This window comes from Homarus americanus, unplaced genomic scaffold, assembly GCF_018991925.1.
Source record: "Homarus americanus isolate GMGI-L3 unplaced genomic scaffold, GMGI_Hamer_2.0 scaffold36970, whole genome shotgun sequence".
Lineage (NCBI taxonomy): Eukaryota > Metazoa > Arthropoda > Malacostraca > Decapoda > Nephropidae > Homarus > Homarus americanus.
In genome coordinates, this window is record NW_024740094.1 from 8147275 (window position 1) to 8170932 (window position 23658).

At 37.0% G+C, this 23658-nt stretch overlaps 1 protein-coding gene across 1 annotated transcript in view; it reads right to left on the reverse strand.

The window, feature by feature from the left end:
- Positions 1–8573: 8573 nt before the first annotated feature.
- LOC121875196 (WD repeat domain phosphoinositide-interacting protein 2-like) overlaps positions 8574–23658 on the reverse strand; it is a 104904-nt gene continuing 89819 nt past the window's right edge. Inside the window, exon 8 of the mRNA XM_042379645.1 lies at positions 8574–8685. Within this exon, the coding sequence (XP_042235579.1) occupies positions 8574–8685 (112 nt within the window). The remainder of the gene's footprint in view (positions 8686–23658) is intronic.

Here is a 23658-nt window from a genome sequence, read left to right on the forward strand (position 1 = left end):
TGTGGAGGAGGCGGAGGGATAGAGCGGGGAGGAGGTGACTGGCGGGAGCAGGGACGAGTGGAGATGCCAGCCAGTACATTACGGGTGTATTAATTGTTTTTATAGCTATTTTTGCATTTTAATGTTAAATACTGTACATTACGTTTCAACAAAACTACCATTTATTTCTGAGAACATGGAAATGTAATATTTTTGCTGAAATGATGTACGTATTACAGTGGAAAGTGACGAAAGCAATGACTTTCGCTTTCTTTCGTTCAAAAGATGTTACCGTAATCGCTTTTCGAATGGTTTTCAGTTGTGGGATTATAAGGCTAATGATAGGATAGAATATTATTGTAATACAGTACGAGTACAACAGTTTTTTAACTGAAAACCATTCGAAAAGCGATTACGGTAAAATATTTTGAACAACGAAAGAAAGCGAAAGTCTTTCGTCATGATTTTATCCCACTTCCCACTATAAAATGTACGTCATTCCAGCAAAAATATTACATTTCCATATTTATTTCCGAGAATATATTCATTCAGTCACAGTTAAGGTAAAATATACTTGTGATGTAATATTTTAATGAAAATCCAGTATCGTAGTTTTCTCTTGTTTCAAATTTAATTAACAAAGATTGATGTTTCAAATGTAATGAACAAAAATATATGTCCAGTATCTATAAATTAACTTTAATAAATGAATACTTTGTTTTACATAGTCCTGTGCTACCATACCATGGATTTGGCTACTTTGGGCTCGCAAGAGATCTGCCCTGGCAACTGTACCGACACTCACAGTTGGTGGTGTGTTGGTGCATCGTTTCCATTGTTTACTGGTAGTTACTGGTAAATATTTTTCAACCTAACGAAACTATTACCAGTTTAGAGGTCGACCCCCAATTTTTGCCAAATAATTTGGTCTTAAAAACTCTAACTACACACAGGTATATACGGTAAATAAGGACATGGGGGGCCAGGGATTTTTTAGGGGGGGGGGGGCAGCAATAGTACACGGATTTTTAACATTCACGGGTATCTCTGTTACCTAACCCCCGCGAATGTTAAGGGCCGACTGTATTTCATGGGAAGATCTTATCAGGGAATCTTGCGTGCTGGTATCTGACCATACAGGAGTTTGCAATCAATTTCAAGTATTTGTCGGGTCGTGCGAACGTGGTAGCTGATTCGTTTTCCAGACACATAGCTCCTGTCATGACACTACCCACGTTCACCCTATTAGAGGTAACGGCGGAACAACTACAGGATCCACTATGGTCCAAGGTAATCTATGCCTTAGAATCAGATGATGAGGTAAATTTGCCAAAACTACCTCTACCACTCTCACAGTTTGAGCTACGGCACCACACATTGTATCGCTCAGTAGTAACGCAACAAGAGACAATCTCTCAAATTGTTATTCCTACGTCACTAAAGGAAAACATCCTCTCCGTCTTCCATGATTCACCCCAAGCAGGGCATCTGGGACGAGACAGATGTCTAACAGAAATTAGACAAAATATTATTGGAAAACTATGAGGACCAACATCGAGCGTTACATTACTAAATGTTTATCTTGTGTAAAACACAAGGGAACAACAATGGATGCTGCTCCAATCTTAGAATACCCAACACCTGAATGTCCATGCAATCAATTTACTGCAACTACCAAAAAGCCACCAAGGCTCTAATTACATACCTGTACTTGTGTTCGTTGACCACTTCTCCAGATTTGTGGTACTAGAACCATTGCGGAACAAATCTGCCTAAGCAGTGACTCATGCGTTAGTCACTCATTTCATCTGCCCATTTTCTACACCTTAAGTGATACTCTCAGATAATGGGGTAGAATTTAAGAATCAACTCTAAACTGCAATATGTCAACAATATGACATCACACAGACCCTCACAACCATCTACCATCCATCCTCAAATGGGTTGGCCGAGCGCACAAATTGTAAAATTCTGAGATTCTCCGACACATGGTTAATCTGATGCACAGTTCCTGGGAGGACTGGCTTCCACAAGTAGCAGCATCCAACAATGGATCTATCAATAGCTTTACAGGCAAATAGCCATACTACATCATTTATGGTACCGATAAATGCTTGCCCTATGACCAACTAGTAGGAACCCCACAACCTGTGTACAACATGGATGGCTATGCCAAGAAGCAAATCAATGTTTTCATAAGCATCCATGGGAAGGTACGAAAACATTTAGCAGCCTCACGTGCTGAAATGATCTGCAAGCAACATAAAAATGCTAAGCCTGTAACTCTAGAAATAGGAGATGCGGTAATGATAAAATCACCGGATTGCATATCAAAACTTTCGCCTAAATTTACAGGTTCATCCCTGATTAAAGCGAAAGAACACGGAAACAAATTCTAAGTAGTTGAGCCAACGACAAATGTCACAGACATAGTACATGTAGATAGAATGATAAAAGTTAGCAGAGATTTAGTAGGGACCCCAAATGTTGGTCAATTACTTCCTACCTCTACTATGACAGTTGCTCAATACGACACAACTGCGATCAGCAAACAAGAAGCATTAATTATCCTATTCCCATTCTGGCATGGCATGGATATATCGCTACTCCTGTTGGCATGGAGCACTGTAGCAGCAGCCGCATTCCCAGCAAACATCATCAAACCAGGAGCCTTAGTTGCCCCACTGGGCAAAGTACTTATAGTGGAAGATGTCGTAACTGTCAAGTACCAGCTCCATGGATTAGTGTGCTTGCCTGTGCACCTGATGTTAATAGCAGTCCACATTGAAACAGCTATGCACACCCTGTAAGATCTCAAACAACAGTCTACCATCTCTACAACCCTTCGACAAACAATCTCACTTCAAAACGTCTGTATGAAAAGTCTTCTCAAGAACGTAATGCACTCCAAGGGAAAGCAACCTACGTCTCCTGAAGAGAACGGGAAAAATGTGCATTCTCATCAGCGTCATAAACATGGTCTATTTAATTTGGGGGGTTAATGAGTAACACCCTGTTTGGTACGGCAACTGCAGAACATGTAGCTAAACTAGGGAAACGAATGAAAGCAGTTTCAGAAGCGGTGATGAAACAGAATAGGGCCATTGCGCAGTCCTACAAGGCAGTACAGACTCTGAACTTCCAGATAAATGCTGTTGTTGATGAAACTAATCAACTAACACGTATTGTCCATGGATTCACACGGTCAGTGCCTACAATAGAATGGCTACTCAGCTTTACAGAATATATGCATGCAACTGAAGCCACTGTGCAGCTCTCACAGTTACCAATGATAGGCTCATAGCTGATTTAGTGAATGCATGTTTAGGTTGTATAGATGCACAACTGTTGCCGGTTGGTCAACTTATTGCAGCTTTACATATAGCTGAAACTGACTATCATCTAACTTCTATCTTCCAGGAGCAAGTGGAGTATTATTTCCCCTTATTGGAGGCAACCTTAACGTATGAGGAAATACTAATACACATTCCACTAAAATCACAAAAGAAGTTTAATGCATGGCATTTGGAGCCATTTCCATTAAAGGCAAATGACAATCTTTTTGTTCTTAACAGAGAAACTAAACTAATTGTGGTTTCAGAAGATTTTTTGTTAATTGCTGTAACTAAGCATGAAGTCCTAAATCTTTGTTAAGTCAACATGCTTACACTTACATGTATGTCCTGCTAATGCTTTCGCTTTCACCAGAGCTGCAGAAGCTACTTGTGGTCTAGCTATCATACAAACTATTGCTTCTACAGCTCTGCACCAATGTGAATAGACTCCAGTACCTCATAGGTTAGTGTTTCATGCACATGTCAATGATGTGCAATATTTTTATTTCCCAAAGCAAACCAGTTAATACTCATATGCCAGGGTGTAGGTAAACATTTAGTAGTACTGTAGAAGGTTATCATATAGCACTAGACTATTGTAAGCTCAGCAGTAATGCAATCACACCCAAGCCTACTCACCATCATCTTGCATGTGTATCAAACATTACTTCTGAACTGGTACCCATACCATTTTTACTGAATATCAATTTCAGCAGCTTTCATATTGTTTCTGATAAGCTTAAACTTCTGTCTTACACTAATGAATCACAGTTTCCTGCATTACAGGATTCTCTTCCTTTTTATTTATCTTCCGGAGTAATCCTACCTGGTTTCTTCATACCTACCATTATATTTGTCATTTCCTTGACTGTTATGATATTTTGTTACAAGAAATTGTCCTCCAGTAGTTTCCAGAAAAACTTTCCGGAAGGCATTGAAAAAACATGTGCAAGATGCAACAGTTTAGCTAAAGCACACATATTGTAACATGGATAGATCTACCTATGATTTAACCATGAGGACTCGGTTGGTGGTGGCCGAGCGGTGTAACAGCACCTTTGCTTTATATAAATACACCCCAATGAATAATTAGTGTGATACCAAAACAGTTATCACAGGCATGTGTTCAAAAGGGCGTGCTTCTCACGCTTCAGTTCGCCTGCATCTGACAAAAATAATCACAGGCACTTCCAGCCCCTACCATAAGTGCACCTAAACTGATGCAAGAGAAAAACATGCTCGCCACATAAAGAATTCTAGAATACTCAACATATTTTTTCATGCCGCAGCTTGGAAGTAATGGTACAGGAGTGGGGTGAGCATCTCCAGTGCGTGAATTTTCCTAAGCTTTCTCCATCCCATTGAACTTCATTCATTTCTAAACAGTGTGGGTCCGTACGCATGGAAAAAAGAATGCTCGTATGTGAAGCTGGCCTTACATCGGAATATGAGAGCTGCCGCTAGTCCATCCAATTTGAAATAGTACTGTAGGGTATCATTATTTTTAATTTGCAAATAAGCGGGGTATGCTTTGTGAATATCGAATATGGGTGTTAAAATATAATTTGTGGACAAGTGGGGTTGCAATTATATGGATTGCAAATAGCGAAGTATTCCTGTATTGAACTGTACTCTACAATAAGTATACTGTACAGTTTACCCACTTAACGCAGTCAATTGAACCCAGAGGGTCCCGCGTTAAGTGAAATCCGCGTTAAGTGAACAACAGAACATATGGGATTAATTCCAATAGAAACCGGCCCGACCCCCAAACTCCACTTTTTGAAGGCACATACCTATGTTGTAGTAAAAATAACATCTTAATTTTATGATGGTACATGCACACAATTAATACTTAAGAGAAATAGAGAAATACAGTCGCCAAGTTAATGTCCATTCAAATAATGGACTCAACTCCCTCCCCCTCTCACACTACACAGCCGGCTAACAGATGGTCGGTCGGTCCCTCCCTCCCCCCCCCACCCCCCACCAACCGTCCCAAGGAGATGTGTGGGATAACCTCAAACTAAAGTTAGGAAAATATAATTGACATTGCTGGATTCCTTGTAAGACCAGGAATATTTTGAATATAAATGTCATATATTTTGCACAAAAGATAACATAGTTACCTAGAGAAAAATTTTTATCTAAAAATTGTAAGTTTAAAGCAAAATATATGATGTTTATATTCAAAATGATCACCAAATTACCGTATATCACGGCCTATAAGACGAAATTTGAACATTAAAAAAATCTGCCCAAAGTTAGGGGGTCGTCTAAACCACCAAGTTTAAAATTCTTACCTCTTAAATATTGTGGTTTAGTGTGTCAAGAGTGGTGATGAAAACATCGTAAGCCACTCACAAGGTCTTACCACTAATTATTTTATACTGAAACTTACGTTTGGCAAGCTGGATTCAAATTAAGATTACCGGTATATTAAAATAATAAAAATGTATTATAAACCTGTCTAACATACCGTAAAAGAGATTTATACCCCTGTAATAAACACAGCTATCATCACACACCCCTCCCCACGCCCCCCCCATTTGCCAGTGAGGAGACAAGAAAGGGAAAGTGACCGCGAGATTGGGCTATTTTTAGCCGTGGAGGTGGTCAGTAATGCATACCGGTATCGGTATATTTACTCATAATAATATTTATCTCCTATAAATAATTGATTTAAATTTTATTTTTTTACAAAGAATATTCAGTAAATGAGTGCATTAATTCTTGAAACTATCGACGGTTAATTACAGACGCTCAAGTGACGTCACTAGTGTTTACACTACACCAGCTGGTAATATTTGATGCCATTACTTGAAGTGAATTGGCCTTATTTTAAGTAACTAACTATAAATAAATACAAAAATTAAAAAAAAGATCAAAACTGAGAAATAATATACTGTATGTATGTTGTGTTGTCAAAGTAAGAGGAACAATTGTGTAAGTACGTAATATTTTTTCACTCAAATCCTAATGAAACACTACTGGAGAACATTCCTTTGTCGCAAAACAGTTTATAAATTAAAGAAAATAATTACAGTGTGTTTAATATATTACAGTATATTATAAATAAATAAATAAAACAAATAATTCGGTAAATCTATTTAAAGTAAATGGAAAATAAGCAAACATGTTATTTACCAAGACGCTTCTGTCTGGCTCAGGGTGAGATGGAGGGGAGATAACAAGGCTATTTATAGCCCATCTGAAGTGGCCAGTACCCTAATGCACCATAAATAATTCATTGAACATTCATTTTTTGTACATAGTATATTCAGTATATATATATATATATATATATATATATATATATATATATATATATATATATATATATATATATATATATATATATATATATATATATATATATTTGTGTAATAAATGTATGTAGTAAGTACATACTGGTAACCTTTTTCACTCAAATCCTAATGAAACACCACAATTAGAATACGGTGGTTGCTGTTGAACCACATGTTGTATAAATAGTCGGAACACAGCCACACCACCGAGACGAGGGAACACTCCCACCACGCTTCAGTGACGTCACTAGTGTTTACACTACACCAGCGGGTATAATTTGATGACATTACTTGAAGTGAATTGGCCTTATTTTAAAAAATCAAGGATGGTTGGTAAAGGACTACTGAGTCAGTGGGTAAGTGTCACATTTGGGGTACTGGTCTTATACAGCAAATAGAGCTCAAAAGCTACTTTTTAAATGGAAATTTGGGGGGGGCGTCTTATGCACCCCGCCGCCTTATAGGCCGTGATATACGGTATAAGAATTCCAGCAATGTAAATTATATTCTGACCGGGTAATTTGTATGAATTTTATGAGCTAAAACAAATATCTTCAGTTAATAAAAAAAAAAATAATCTTCACGACACTATCTGTCAATCAAAGTACCCCACCTTGCCTCCCCCCCTCTTCCAACCGCGCGGTCAGTCCCAACCCTCCCCCCCACCCCCCACCAATCCTCCCTTCCAGAGTTTTTAACATTTAGTATTAAATAATACCTCAGATTAAAGTTAGGATAATATAATTGACATTGCTGGATTCCTTGTAAGACCAGGAATATTTTGAATATAAATGTCATATATTTTGCACAAAAGATACCATAGTTACCTAGAGAAAAATTTTTATCTAAAAATTGTAAGTTTAAAGCAAAATCTATGATGTTTATATTCAAAATGATCACCAAATTATAAGAATTCCAGCAATGTAAATTATATTCTGACCGGGTAATTTGTATGAATTTTATGAGCTAAAACAAATATCTTCAGTTAATAAAAAAAAATAATAATTCTTCACAGGGTAACAGATGGTCGGTTGGTCCCTCCCTCCCCCCCACCCCCCACCAACCGTCCCAAGGAGATGTGTGGGATAACCACTAAATTTTAATAAATAATACCTCAAACTAAAGTTAGGATAATATAATTGACATTGCTGGATTCCTTGTAAGACCAGGAATATTTTGAATATAAATGTCATATATTTTGCACAAAAGATACCATAGTTACCTAGAGAAAAATTTTTATCTAAAAATTGTAAGTTTAAAGCAAAATATATGATGTTTATATTCAAAATGATCACCAAATTATAAGAATTCCAGCAATGTAAATTATATTCTGGCCTGGTAATTTGTATGAATTTTATGAGCTAAAACAGGCAGTCAGGCAGGGTGGCGGGTGGGGCAAATCTAAAAATAGCGTCTCGGACACTCACCGCGTATATGTGGAAAAAATCCGCGTTAAGTGAAAGTTCAGCTTTGGCAAGGCACCGCGTATATGCGAAAACGCGTTAAGTGAAACCGCGTTAGGCGGGGTAAAACTGTATGTGTGTATGCATGACACTAAGTAGTTCAAGTAGTTTGGAGATTCATGAGACTAAAGGGTAGGCAGCTAAGGAGATGGATGTTGTCAATAACATAAGTATGGTGTAGATGCAACGTAAATCAGGTGGTGGTATAAATTGAGTGTCAACATACTTGTAATACAGTGTAAAAGGGGGCAATGTATATTGGGATATTATACTATTTGGAGAACCAGAACATAACCCTTTAGTACACTGTTTTTCTAATGGGCACCAATAGTTTTTAGGTCACTAAATATACATTTATAAATCTATTGGAACCTAACCCTGAAGATTCAGTGAGAATCACTGTAACTTGTACAGGCAGTAAAAATGATAATGACCAAATTATCAAGAAGTCTGATCAATATAATCTGTATTCTTTTTTTTTTTTTTACCTACCTGTGTTGTTTGAGGAGTGTGCAGTCTCCACCCTCATTAGTATTGAGATTATAAATGTATAAGTATCCATCTGTTGATGCCACCACAACCCGAGGCTGCTTCTGAATCCTGGGGAAAAATTATGGAGTTGATGAATAAAACATAGAATTATCATTTTGATTTTGGAATGTAGCAATTTATTCAGAAATACACTTAGACTATACAGTACCACTATACTGTATCTATTATTAAGCTAGTTCAGTGCAAATAAATTATCAAATGGATAAAAACTTAAAACAACTGTGAACATTATACAGTCGACCCTCGTTAATTCGGACCCCTTTAATCCGGATTTTGGATAAATCGGACGAAATCTGAACTGTCCATATCAAATTTCTGGTTCTGGGATTGTCCCAGTTGCAATTGGGGTTGCAATTTCAAATTCTGTGTCATTACTAAGAAATAAAGAAGTCACTGGTGTACTGCACTCTAAGATTAAGAGAAAACAGACGACTCAGGCGTCCTGAAGTGAGAGAAAACGGACTTCTTTAACGAGGCACTCAAATAAAGAGAGACATTGCTGCATGTTTTGTGGACTACCCACTTTACAGTATCCTTTTCATCACTTTGTAATAAACCTAGCCATGCCTACCGTATATCTCGGCTTATAAGACGGAATTTGAACAATAAAAAAATCTGCCCAAAGTTAGGGGGTCGTCTAAATCACCAAGTATAAAATTTTTACCTCTTAAATATTGTGGTTTAGTGTGTCAAGAGTGGTGATGGAAACATCGTAAGCCACTCACAAGGTCTTACCACTAATTATTTTATACTGAAACTTACGTTTGGCAAGCTGGATTCAAATTAAGATTACCGGTATATTAAAATAATAAAAATGTATTATAAACCTGTCTAACATACTGTAAAAGAGAATTATACCCCTGTAATAAACACAGCTATCATCACACACCCCTCCCCACGCCCCCCCATTTGCCAGTGAGGAGACAAGAAAGGTAAAGTGACCGCGAGATTGGGCTACTTTTAGCCGTGGAGGTGGTCAGTAATGCATATCGGTATATTTACTGATAATAATACTTATCTCCTATAAATAATTAATTTAAAATTTATTTTTTTACAAGGAATATTCAGTAAATGACTGCATTAATTCTTGAAACTAATGACAGTTAAATACAGACGCTTAAGTGACGTCACTAGTGTTTACACTACACCAGCTGGTAACATTTGATGCCATTACTTGAAGTGAATTGGCCTTATTTTAAGTAACTAACCATAAATAAATACAAAAAGTAAAAAAAAGATCAAAAGTGAGAAATAATATACTGTATGTATGTTGTGTTGTCAAAGTTAGAGGAACAATTCAAACTGCAATTGTGTGTAAATGAGGCAGAAAGTCAGGTCAGCGCTGAACCTGGGACTTGGTCACAATTTTCGTGATGCCATATGGCAGCAGGGTCTACCATTAGACAACACATTATGCTTCCAATATCTTCCCAGGCGGTAGTATCTACCTGTTTGGTAGCTGCCTACTACCTACACAATTTTTAGTAATATTACTTTGATACATGATAAATTAGACAAACAATGAAAATAAACATCAAATTTAATTACCAAGACGCTTCCCATTGGCAGCTGTAAGAAGAGGGGGAGATGGGCTATTTTTATCCCGTCTTTGTGTCTGAAGTGGCCAGTAATACCATATATTTACTGATCATAATACTTATCTCCTATAAATAATTAATTTAAAATTTATTTTTTACATAGAATATTCAGTAAATGACTTTTAAATAAATAAACAAATAATTCGGTAAATCTATTTCAAGTAAATGGAAAATAAGCAAACAAATGTTATTTACCACCACCCCTTCCCTCTGGCTCAGGGTGAGATGGAGGGGAGATAAAGAAGGCTATTTATAGCCCGTCTTTGTGTCTGAAGTGACCAGTACCTAATGCACCATAAATAATTCATTTAACATTTATTTTTTGTAAATATATTTTGTTGTATATATATATATATATATACATATATATATATATATATATATATATATATATATATATATATATATATATATATATATATATATATATATATATATATATATATATATATATATATATATATATATATATATATATATATATATATATATATATATATATATATATATATATATATATAATATACATATATATATATATATAAATCATCCATTTCAAGTAAATGGAAAAATTTTACTCGACACCGACATTAGTTCCAGTTACCGGTAAATAGCAGACGCTTCAGTGACGTCACTAGTGTTTACACTACACCAGCGGGTAACATTTGATGACATTACTTGAAGTGAATTGGCCTTATTTTAAAAAACCAAGGATGGTTGGTAAAGGACTACTGAGTCAGTGGGTAAGTGTCACATTTGGGGTACTGGTCTTATACAGCGAATAGAGCTCAAAAGCTACTTTTTAAATGGAAATTTGGGGGGGGGGGCCGTCTTATGCACCCCGACGCCTTATAGGCCGAGATATACGGTATGTGTTTCTGATAATTACCATAACATTTAGCAGGTGTACAAACACAAGGCCTCACACATGCCATTCAGACTGACAGACTTGACAAGTTTTACCAACCATAAAGACAGTTGAAGCTTTAAACATCACTCACAATGGCTCTTGAATATTCCAACTGTAATCAGACATACCTAAGTTGCTTCAACAATTGCAACTCCAGTTGCAGTTTCAAATTCTGTGTCATTACTAAGAAATAAAGAAGTCACTGGTGTACTGCACTCTAAGATTAAGAGAAAACAGACGACTCAGGCGTCCTGAAGTGAGAGAAAACGGACTCCTATGACGGGGCACTCAAATAAACATACACATAGCTGTATAATGCAATATTATGCAATATGAACCCCTAAATCGGTTAATTCGGACAATCGGCTAAAACGGACACCCTTCCCCCCCCATTAGTCCGTTTTAACGAGGGTCGACTGTATATTTATGAGCATTATCAGGATGAAGAATCTTATAAAGCAACCAACTGTCTCAAGAAGATACAAGAACAATATACCAGTACAGTAATGGTATAAAAAAAGGAAAGCAAAGGATTCTTGAAGGATATCTTCAAGACAGTTCAAATCTACTAATGACTTGAATATACAAATCAGTTTGTTAGACACAAGCAGTTAGTTCATGAAGCACTGCTCCGTGCATGTTTACATTTTTCTCCTTTTAAGGCCTTTACTGTTACTGTGTATTGCAGGGTGGCTGATATATGGAGCAAATATTCACTGTAAACACCTTCTCCCTTCATTCAATTTCATTCATTCATTCTTACTACCATACTGTAGAAGATCGGTTTTGCTACTGTTCTTCCATAATGTATCCCCAACCTGGTTTAACTGTCACTACACACAATCAAGCATCACTAATTAGCAGCACATCCTTTCCTGAAAATATTGACGCCAAACTGTCCATCCATTCTCACACACACACTACTGCATCCTTTGTGTCCATCAATCCCTCTTCCTTCTCCCTTTCACTTTTCATTCTCTCAAGATGTCCATACCCACTGAGTAAACCCTGATCCACTCTCAGCCCTAAACTTCTTTCACTTCCACATACAGTACTACTCTACTATTTTAATTTGTTCTTTCCTCTTGCATCAAGAGTCCATGCCTGACATCAAAATAATAATGTGAGTTCAATGATTCCCTCATATATCTCCACTGCCTCATCTAATATGATTTTTTCTCCATATATTTCTCAATATACCAACCACTTTTTTCCTTCAGCTACTTTGTGATCCGATTTATTACTTAATGCTCCAGTCACTATAACATCCACTCCCAAATAATTGAAACACTTCCTATTTTTCTATTCAATCTCCTCTTAAGTAAACATTCATTTCTCCCATCTATTTCATCATCACCACCACCATTTTAAGATCATTTTCCATACTCGTATGGGTTAGCCATGATTATCCCCTCTAAACGGTCTTCTCTTTTCTCTCCACATGCCCATACCATCTTAGCCTATCTCTACAGGTCACCTTGCCAATGCTCTCAATACCCCAAAAAAGTTTTCCTATCTCTCAGCCTCACTTTAATCCCCCTTTACTTTTGTTCACATTCACTATTATCATTTACCATGTCAGGGGCTGATCCAGAATTTTATGAGGGGGGGTTTAGACTTTGGGTGAATGGAAACAAAATCAAAATTTTGGCCAAGAAAATACAGTGATCCCTCGGTTAACAAACGCCTCAGTTAACGAAATTTCAGTTAACGGATTACCTTACCATAAGATTCTTCACTTGGGTTAACGAAAAAATTTTGGTTAACGAATTCCTTACGAATTTTTCCCAACATGTTTTCGCTTGCATTTGCCTGCTCACCAGCTGTAGTATTAGTCCGCCAATACAGTAATCGGTTCTAGGGTTTAAATTCGTTTTGATTTTAGTAAATATCAAGAAGGTTGGACTATTCAATAATTTTAAAAGTTTTATATTAAATTTTTTAGTCATTTTAACAATTATTAAACATAATTGAAGTACAGGAAACTAGTTGTTTGCGCACTAAACAGCCACTCAACACACCAAGCTTGGCGTCAGTTTGTTTATCGGTTCAGTGGAAGGAACATCTTGTTTGAGACTCTTCAACATAAATGCTTTTTTTCTGTGTTTCCAGTCAAATTATTGGTCATTCTGAAGTTTATTTTACATATTGACAATATATAATGCACTGCAGTGTTGATTTAAAGAAAATAATCTTGAATTACACCAAGTGAACTAAAATTTTATGGGTGAAATGGCGGCATGGGGGGACTTTTCTTCCACCCCAATGCCTTCTCTTCTCCCTTCTCCTCCTCCACCTCCCACTTCAAATTCACATCAGCATCATCATCCAGGAGCCTTCTACATACACACCTCAAAGTAAGTGTACTTTACTGTATTTTTTTTTTTACTTAAGGTAATTTTCGGTGAGCTGGAACCAATTAACCAAAAACCCATTGAAACAATGGTTTCGGTTAAAGAATTTTTCGGTTAACGAACAACCTTCTGGAACGAATTGTGTTCGTTAACCGAGAGACCACTGTAGTCACATTTAATTTAAATACCTTTAACGTGTGAAATAATAAAACCTAAAACATTTTAAAGCAGTTGTTAATTGACAACACATGCCTTCCACAAGCTGATAACACAGTATGTCATGGTACTGAAAGTGAAAGAGTGTCCAATAGGCATGATTGCCCATCAGGGATAGAGTGGATACAACATAAGTACTGTACAGGTATCCCTCGAGATACAAATGTTTGATATTTGAAAATTCACTTAAATGAATTTCCTAAACCGACACCATTATTTCGAGAACAAAAGCTTATCATGCTTTTACGAATTTGGGTCCGGGCAAAAATTCAAAGTACACATCCCCAGAAGTCAGCTTGGGTGGCCACACCCCCCTAGCACTCTCCCTACCAGGCTGACGGTAGGAGCTATGTTACGGTTATTTCTCAGATCGTCATTTCAGGCATAAAAACATACTTTTTTTTCATTCAGTTATATGCACACACAATCCTACATATAAAATGTGCAAAAAGAACAAAAAAAAATTACCATAGGCACAAAAACACAAAGGAAATAAACATTTCTTACATCTTTGGGAATTGTGGGAAGGGTGAGCAGTGTACCCTGAGTCGGTAATCTCACCATCCTGCCAAACTGTGAGTTGCCTCATTGCTATTTTTCAACTTGTATTTTGGGGAAGATGAACATAATTTTCTCTCCTTTTTATTACCCAGTTACATGCACACACAATCTTTATAGAGAATGTGCAAACACATTAAAAAAAAATTATCATAGTCACAAACATAAAGGGATTAAATATGTATTACATGTGTGCAAACTGTCACAAGAGAAAATTTTTTCTTTACTTTATTATTTATTATTATTCTTATTTATACCTCACATTTACTGGTAAAGTATATACAGTCATGCGCAGGTTAACGTCCGACCGAATAACGTCTGATCGCATATACGTCCGTGGCCCCCCCCCCCAAAAAAAAATCCGTGACGCCTGCTGGACCACCACTCCACGACCCCCTGACGGAGACACGATGATCCTCCCCATACTGGTCACATATTATGTGTTAAAGGAATATGCTTCCTTTCTTAGGCTTTTTTAAGCATTTGCCTCCAGGTGTAATGTTAACCTACATCTATTAAGGATAAAATCTTTCACCTACAAATTGACAATAACACATTTGCTGTAATCAGACATAACTAGTTGCCTCAACAATTGCAACAGTTGCAATTGGGGTTGCAATTTTAAATTCTGTGGCATTACTAAGAATAACGAAGTCTCTGGTGCACTCTAAGATTAAGAGAGAAAACGGAGGACTCAGGCGTCCTAATGTGAGAGAAAACGGACTCGTATGATGGGGGGACCAAATAAAAAAAGCATAGCTACATGTTTTGTGGACTACAGTATTAAGCGTACCCTTTTCATCACTTTGTAATAAGCCTAGCCATGCCTTTGTGTGTTTATGATATTTACCATAACATTATATATATAGATTTAGTGGGTCTAAATGGTCATAAAATGGGAAACTTGGGGTTGGGTCTTGGGTGCCTGGAACCAATTAGAATAAATCCCATAGGTTCTGTACTTTTGTTATCGGCGGGGTCCCAATTAGGCGCGATAACCAAGGGATGACTGTACTGTACTGTATATACTTGTGACACTGGCCAGTTGCTTCTGGTGTTATGGTACAGGGGTACCAAGTGACAGCACTAGGATCCCGCTTCCTATATCAAGGAATAAACAATTAAAATTTAAATTGAAAAAAAAAATCAAATAATGGGACGTAGCGAACCTTAATGGACCTAGAGCGGGCACAGTCACGCATGCATCCCGTATTCTTATAGATTGTGCTGCCAGGCGTACGTTATCTAGTGAATTTAGTCAATATTGTACAGTAACAATGGACCTAAGTGCAAACCTGTATTGTACATGCACTAAATGATTACGGAACTAAAATTGTTATGTCTATTGCAAATATAGCTTGTTTATACAGGTATTCAAATAAATTACTATCTTACAAGAATCCAAGCTATGTAAGTTATATTCATACAGGTCGTATGGGTGGCAAATTATGAGAAGAGCTTAGTCAATCTTAAGTAATGATGAATAAACACGTAGGCCTTCAGCGCCAACTGTCAAATCTTATCTCAAATAAATAAACAAACACCAGACACTCTGTCACCTCACCTCCCCCCCCCCCTTCCCATGCTCGGCTGGCTACCTCCCTCCTTGTGTTCCCAGACAAAAAATTGGTGATTTCTTTATGTTTATTTTATATAATATCCCAGACTAAAGTTAGGATAATATAATTTGCATTTCTGAAATCCTTGCAAGACAGAGATTAATTAAATATAAGCGTCATATATTTTGCTCAAGATATAAAAAATTAAATACATTAGAGTACAATACTGTAGTACATTTTATAAAAAGTTTTTCAACTGTAATTTTGGGTAGAGTTACATAAATTTCTCCATTTATTTTCATCCATTTACATGCACACACCATACTAAAAGAAACGTAAAAGAAATAAATGACCTTAGTGCAAAGCTGGAGTGCACATGTATAAATTTGATTACGGTACTAAAATTGTTATGTCTAGTGCGAATTACAACATGTTTATATTCAAATAAATCTGTATCTTACAAGAATCCCAGCACTGTTAATTATATTCTCCTAGGTCATATCACTGGCATTTTAAAATGAGAGAAGCTTAGTAGGACTGTTAAATAAAGACACAGAGACCTTCGGCTCAAACTTATCACCTTATCCTCCCACCCCCCCAACCCCTCACTGGCTGGCTGGCTCCATCCTTCCCTCCCTCCCTCCCCCACCAGCCAGGGTTTTAGGCTTACAGTTTTTATCTTATATAATATCTCAGACTAAAGTTAGGATAATATAATTTGCATTGCTGAAATCCTTGCAACACAGAGATTAATTAAAAATAAGCATCATATATTTTGCTCAAGATATAAAAAATTTAGTACATTAGAGTACAATACTGTAGTACATTTTATAAAAAGTTTTTCAACTGTATTTTTGGGTAGATTTACATAGATTTCTTCATTTATTTTCATCCATTTACATGCACACACCATACTAAAAGAAATGTAATAGAAATAAATGACCTTAGTGCAAAGCTGGAGTGCACATGTACTAATTTGATTATGGTACTAAAATTGTTTTGTCTAGTGCAAATTATAGCATGTTTATATTCAAATTAATCAGTATGTTACAAGAATCCCAGCAATGTTAATTATATTCACCCAGGTCATTTCACTGGCTTTTTATAAGAGAGAAGCTTAGTCACTTAGGAGCTGATAAATATACAAGCGTTAGACCTGGGCCTGTGCCAACTGTCAAACATACTACCTCCCCTCCCCCCACGCCCCCTCGCTCCCTCTCTCTCCCCCACCTGCCCGGTGTTGCTGGAATCCTTGTAAAACAGTGAATATTTTTAATATAAACGTCATGTATTTTGCACAAGAGATAAAAATTAATCACCAGTATCACATTACAGTAGTGATTTAAGAGTAAAAGTGTATATGTACGTATATAGTATTCCACATACACGTAAGTATAAATACAAAGTTTCTGTGATGATCGGACAACGTCCATTTCGGTTAACGTCATGTTTCCAAGAATGTATCTAGGACATTAACCGGCGCATGACTGTACTGTATTATTTTATGTACAAAGAATAAGTTTTTCCACACACAAACCATCCTCTAGGCAATGTGACATGTTCAACTGCTTAGCCAGGCAATCACCGGGGACGGGCAGAACCTCCCACGCATCGTGGGTGGTAGCACATGTTACTCCTTCCCTTCAGGTAATGTACCAAAGTTAAACTGTATTTTATTAATTTTGTTTATTTATGTGTCAGGTAGTAAATTAGGTTGACAACCCATTATCCGAAATTCCAAAAACTGAAAAGCTCTGAAAACCGAAAAAAAAATTGTGAAGCTTCTTTTTTTTTTTTTTTTTTTTGGTATTAGCCCACCCGGCACAGGTCACTGACCCACATCGGGGTCTGGGGGGTAAAAATGTAATAGTAACAATAATTATAATAATAATAATAATAATAATAATAATAATAATAATAATAATAATAATAATAATAATAATAATGATAATACAGTAATAATAATAATTATTCATAGTAAATAAGATTTTTAATAAAAAATACACAAAAATAAAATAAGAATAACAATAATAATAATAATAATACTGTAATAATAAAATAATAATGATAATAATAATAAAGAAATACAAGAATGAAAAAAGATCAAAAGTAAGAAACACGACCTAGACCTATGAATTATTATTATTATTATTATTATTATTATTATTATTATTATTGTTATAATTATTATTATTATTATTATATTTTAGCCCCCAAGCCCCAACGTGGGTCAGTGACCTGTGCCTGGGTGGGCTGATCCCAGTAAAAAAAAAAAAAAAAAAGCCATTCTGAAAACCGAAAAAATCCAAAAACCGAAATGCATCTGGTCCCAAGGATTTCGGATAAGGGATTGTCAACCTGTATTTATAATTAGTTAGGTAAATTTTGTTATTGTTTGTGAACCGATTTCATGTTTTGGGGGATATGATATTGGGGTATATTTGTCATTGGGGAACCGAACCCTATTTTTCCCATACAGTAGGCTCTAACCAATAACGACTTCCACAATAATGTTTTCGACAATAACGGTAAGTTACAATAGATACCCATTTTCGATAATAACATCTGGATTCTCTTGAATAACGGAGATTTTGCGGGAAGCGTCCGAGCGCATCAATGATAGCGTTTGTTTGCCGCCATGTTGATGACATAGTTGTCCACTCCGCCTCACTCTCACTCTCACACATGCTCCGTGGAATACAGCGCTGCGCCCACGTGTGAGATTTTCGCTTCTATAACCAGTGGTTGCTAGGGTCGGTGATCAACAATGGCTTCCGCATTTTTGCCTGTGTGGGTATAGGGGAGGTGGTGGAGGGAGTGATTTGCCACCTGAATGCCTGGGAACTTTTGAAGTGAATGAGAAAAAAGACCCCTAAGCTAAGAGACAAAGCCACAAGAAACGTGCCTACTCGTTCAAGGATAAAGAACAAATTGTTGAGCTCATTGAAAGTGGTGCATGGAACATTGATATTGTGAGGAAATTGAACTGTCCTGAGTCTACAGTGCGAAATATTAAGAGGAACTTAGAGGAGACCAAGAAGAGTATTGCGCTGGCTAAGAAATATTTCGGTAGTGATGGAAATGCGAGGTGAGCTATGAATGATAAAAGTGATAGAAACAGGTTGTTAGTGATAACAGAGCATTTTCTTGTAAAATGGTTAGCTTGTAGAATGAAAGACAGTGCAAGTCTTAGCGGCCCTCAGATACGGAACAATCATCACACCAAGCACCTCTAAAACTCCCCCAAGCTAAGTGTTATATTACTCAAATTCTTTATTTTGAAGATTGAATAACAATTCTTTTTATTTCAGCAAACAAAAAGTGTTAGGAGGGCTTCTAAGGAAAAGAATTGGGTGAAATTCTTGAGGCGGCGGCACCAATAAACCCTTTTTACATGTATTTTAATGTCACACAAATAACGGTTTCGCTAATAACGGCGTTTTTCAGGCACCTATTAAATGTTATTGGCGAGAGCCTACTGTATATTCTTTTATTTGAGATATGAAAATTCACATAATTTTTTTTTTTTTACCTAACCCATTCATATCTCAAGGTATACCTGTATACTAAGCCTCCAGTATACAAGGAAGCATCATAACCAATACTGTACTGCACTTAACTGCATTTACTTCCTCAAGTAGTAATCTTAGGTACCCATTTACAACTGGGTGAAATGAGAGTGCCTTGGATAAAAACACTGCCCCCTGGAACAGGAGGCAAGCACTGTGTCAACTTGACTGCCACACTCCATCAGTATATAAAAAATGACATCTTACTAAATACCTTATACAACAAAAATTAATGAAACAAAGTCTGTTACCATACTGCCCCGACAGCAACCATTAAATTTTCTCACAAGTTTTCACCACAACTTGGTTTTGTGAGTGGCATACATGGTATCATTGAACCCACTGTAGCAGAGTTTTTAACCATGCTTATTATTATCAATGATTTCCGTAGCAGTCAGCATAAATAATATTTATGGTATAATCCCATAATGACCTAATATCATAATGTTTAAGGGGAGCGTCAGGCTTCTATCAATGAAAGATAAAAATTAAAATCATAAAATATGATAAAATTCCCGAGCAAAGGTGTTGCCTATGGCCGCATGTGGACAGAGTTTTATGGCAATATTCGTAATATTTATGCAGTTATGTATGGTTCCCCACCCCCCTCCAACCTTCCCACGTCCCCTTGGGTATACATATGAATGATCTTGGTAAAATATTTGTAAAAAAAAAATAGGGAATAAATAGCACAAAAAAGACTATAGATATAGATTTCAAGCAACTCTCTTCCTCTCTGACAAGTGTTGACGTGCAAACACACCATTTGACAATCAGTGAGGCTTGTGCTCTGTTAGAGAGAGGAGCTCATGCCGCACATCTTACCTCGCTTGTACTGCTGTACCAGGCTTCTGTTCTCGAAAATCAGGATGGCACGTGATTCGAAAAGTAATAGACAACTCAAGGCAGCATGTGCCAAGACCCTGACTACGTCCAAGAGGATAAAAATAGAAAAAGAAACTATCACTGAGACTGGCAACGGGAATAGTCCAATCGTCCCAGGGGACATCTCGACTCGGCTCAGCCCACCGTCATCAGTCCTGTCTACCTCTCACTCTGATGCAGCAGACCAGCAAGGCTCACAATGTTTATCTATTCAAGAAAAAATTATAGCGGAAGCTGTTGATGATAAGCCTGATAGCGAAAATGAGCCTGATAGCAAAAATGGATGTCATCATCACCAAGAGACGATTGAAAGATCTCATTGCCTCCCGATGCCACTGCCAGGATGAAAACTTTGCTGCTGAGTTTGAAGATGATATATTTGAGAACAACATCACACTACACTGTAAACTGTGTGAATTAGAGAAGAAATCTAAGCCTTCAGCAGCACCAGACGTCCATGGTCGTAGGAAGAACTTACCTCTCTTCAAGACTAATTTTACACTCGTGCACATGTCAATCAACGAAGATATTGGCCTTGTTAGAGTGAGAAGAATTCTGGGTCTATTTGGCATGCCAGATGGAGGTAATTACAAGTATTACCGACATCTAAATTACATCTTCACTGCTATGAATAGTCATTTTTCAACCAAACAAGAAACAGCTGTTCAGGGAATCACGAAACAGTATGAGGAACATACCAAAAATGTTCCTGAAGATGGAGTACTCAATATCAATGTATCATACGATGGCACATGGATGAAACGAGGTCACACATTCAAAGTTGGCATGGCCGTTGTCATCGAAGTATGCACAGGATTAATTGTTGATTTTGAAGTCATGAGCAAGTACTGTTTGGCCTGTGCACTCAAAGAAGGACAACTCCGAAGAAAGAAGATAACGGCTCAAGACTTTAGGGTTTGGAAGACCAAACACAAATGCAAATGCACCAAGAACAATGAAGGTACCTCTGGGGGCATGGAAGCAGAAGGAGCAAAAAAGAATGTTTGCAAGATCTCAAGACCTGAAGTTCAATTACGAAAATTTGGTAGGAGATGGCAACTCCAGTGCTTACAATGCAGTGACTACCATGAACAATGGCAATGGCCCATACCAGAGCATGCAAGTGAAGAAGCTCGAGTGCATCAACCACGTTCAAAAGAGGATGGGACCAAGACTGAGGAAGCTGTGGGATGAAGAGAAGGTAGAGATAAAAACAAGGACAGGAAAAACCATGAACAGAAGTCTTCTAGGTGGCCAAAACAAGCTGTCTGACAAGGCCATTGAGACACTAACAAGCTATTATGGAAATGCTATAAGATAAAGTGTTGGAAAAAGTTATTTAGACATGATGATGGCAGTAATGAGTACCTTCCACCACATATTCAGCACTGACGCTCGTCCCTGACATAGACTATGCCCTATGGGATCTGACGCCTGGTGATTTTTACAAAAAGGAATAGCAAAAGGAAAAAAGGAGGAAGACATCGCACACAAGGGGAGGTCTCTAGTCATCAATGTATCCGAAAAAGCACAGAAAAAGATAAGAGAAATCTACATGGCACTGTCAACAAGGGACATCTTGGAGAGATGCCTTTGAGGGCTGACTCAAAATGCAAATGAAAGTTTTCATGCCAAGATGTGGGCACGGGCACACAAAACCAAGTTTGCTGGGCTTCGTCGTGTCCAGTTTGTTGCAAAGACCGCAATCTTGAACCACAATTTTGGATAACAGAAAGCATCATTTCTAAAAGAAATGAACATGGACTCATTGGCCCTTCAAAAATCATTGGAATGCCAAGATGTCTATCGTAAGAGGCACTCAACACCGAGGACAAGGCCTAAAAGAAAGACTGGGGTGAAAAGCACACCAGACTATGCACTAGGAGCCTTTTGATGAAACCTGGCAACAAGGAGAAGTGTGGGCACCTCTCAACTAAGGTAGTACCCTGCCTCAACAAGGTAACGGGAGGACCAGAATTGCCTGAAGAATAAGAAATATAACTGGAGTTCAGTTGGAGATGCAAAAAATAAATAAAATAAAATAAAAAAATATTACATGTAAAATCGGCTCAAAATGAGCACTTACAGTACACAGGGGAGAAAGGTTGAGAAACTTTATTGGCCTGTATCTCAAAATGAACATTTCCAAGACTAAGATTGACAGTTCTCTGCCAGTTTTTGACCGATTTCAATGAAACAAACACTCAACCCAGGAAGAACCTTTCCTCAGCATAGCCACAGATTCCAATTTTTTTTCTACCTTTTAAGATTTATTTTTGTTTGAATATTTAATCTCGATATTTTTATGAAAATTTCAACCAAACTTGAAAAATTTATATACAGGGTATTTAAAAACATATCGCTGTTTAATATTCAATGACAATACTAGATACCTTAGCACTATCAACTTCAAGGCAAAATAAAAAGAAGTACTGGAGAAATTATACCTTGAAAATGTGAGAAAATGTGTAAAGGGTTGAAAAAATTGAAAGGGTAGAAGTGGGTTAAGGGGCTAGAATTGATGTACATATGATCCTTGAATGATGACAGGAATATCATAACAATGGGCCAAAATTAAAGGCACCTACACCAAATACAGGAATCTCCCCTTAACCTAAGTCGGCCAGCCAGGTCAGTTGTAGTCTCGCCAATGACACTGTAATTCTCACACAAAGAAATGGTCAAAGTACACTCGCCTGACAATATGACACAACGAATGAAGGATTTTGACAACTCTACCAAGACAACATGAGTCACTGTGTTCATTATAAAATTTATCGGACCCCTCCTTAAAGATAATCTTTTGGATCAAGTGTACTAGCTTACTGCAACTCAGTGGCGAAAGAGGAAGGGGCCCAGGGAGGAGGGGGTCCTTGGGTCACTGAGTGATTGTCAAAGTCAACCTCAGGTGATTGTCAAGTCAGAAACTGATCAGTGTGGGAACATTAAGGAGCAAAGCCTCATACAGGTAACTCTCATTTAACAATGGATTGCGTTCCAGAACAAAATTAACATTAAGCAAAATTATCACGAAATGAGGGATAAAAACAAAGCAGATTCAAATGGCAGGGCACTAAACACTGAGAAGTCTCCCTTATAATAATAATAAACAAGTTTGTTATAAACTGTTTCAAAGTTATACGATTAATTTAATAATATTAAATTTTTATATAAACAATGTGATTCAGAGTTGAACGATTCAGTGACCACAAGGAGAACCTAATTCAAAAAATTTTTAAATTGCATACGTAAAATATTAACAATAATTCCTATGATAAACAATAAAATCAATAGATAGCATATCATAAAATACAATATCACATATTTTATGTAAAAAAAAATGGCTCCTTCCACACTCAAACCATCCTCTGT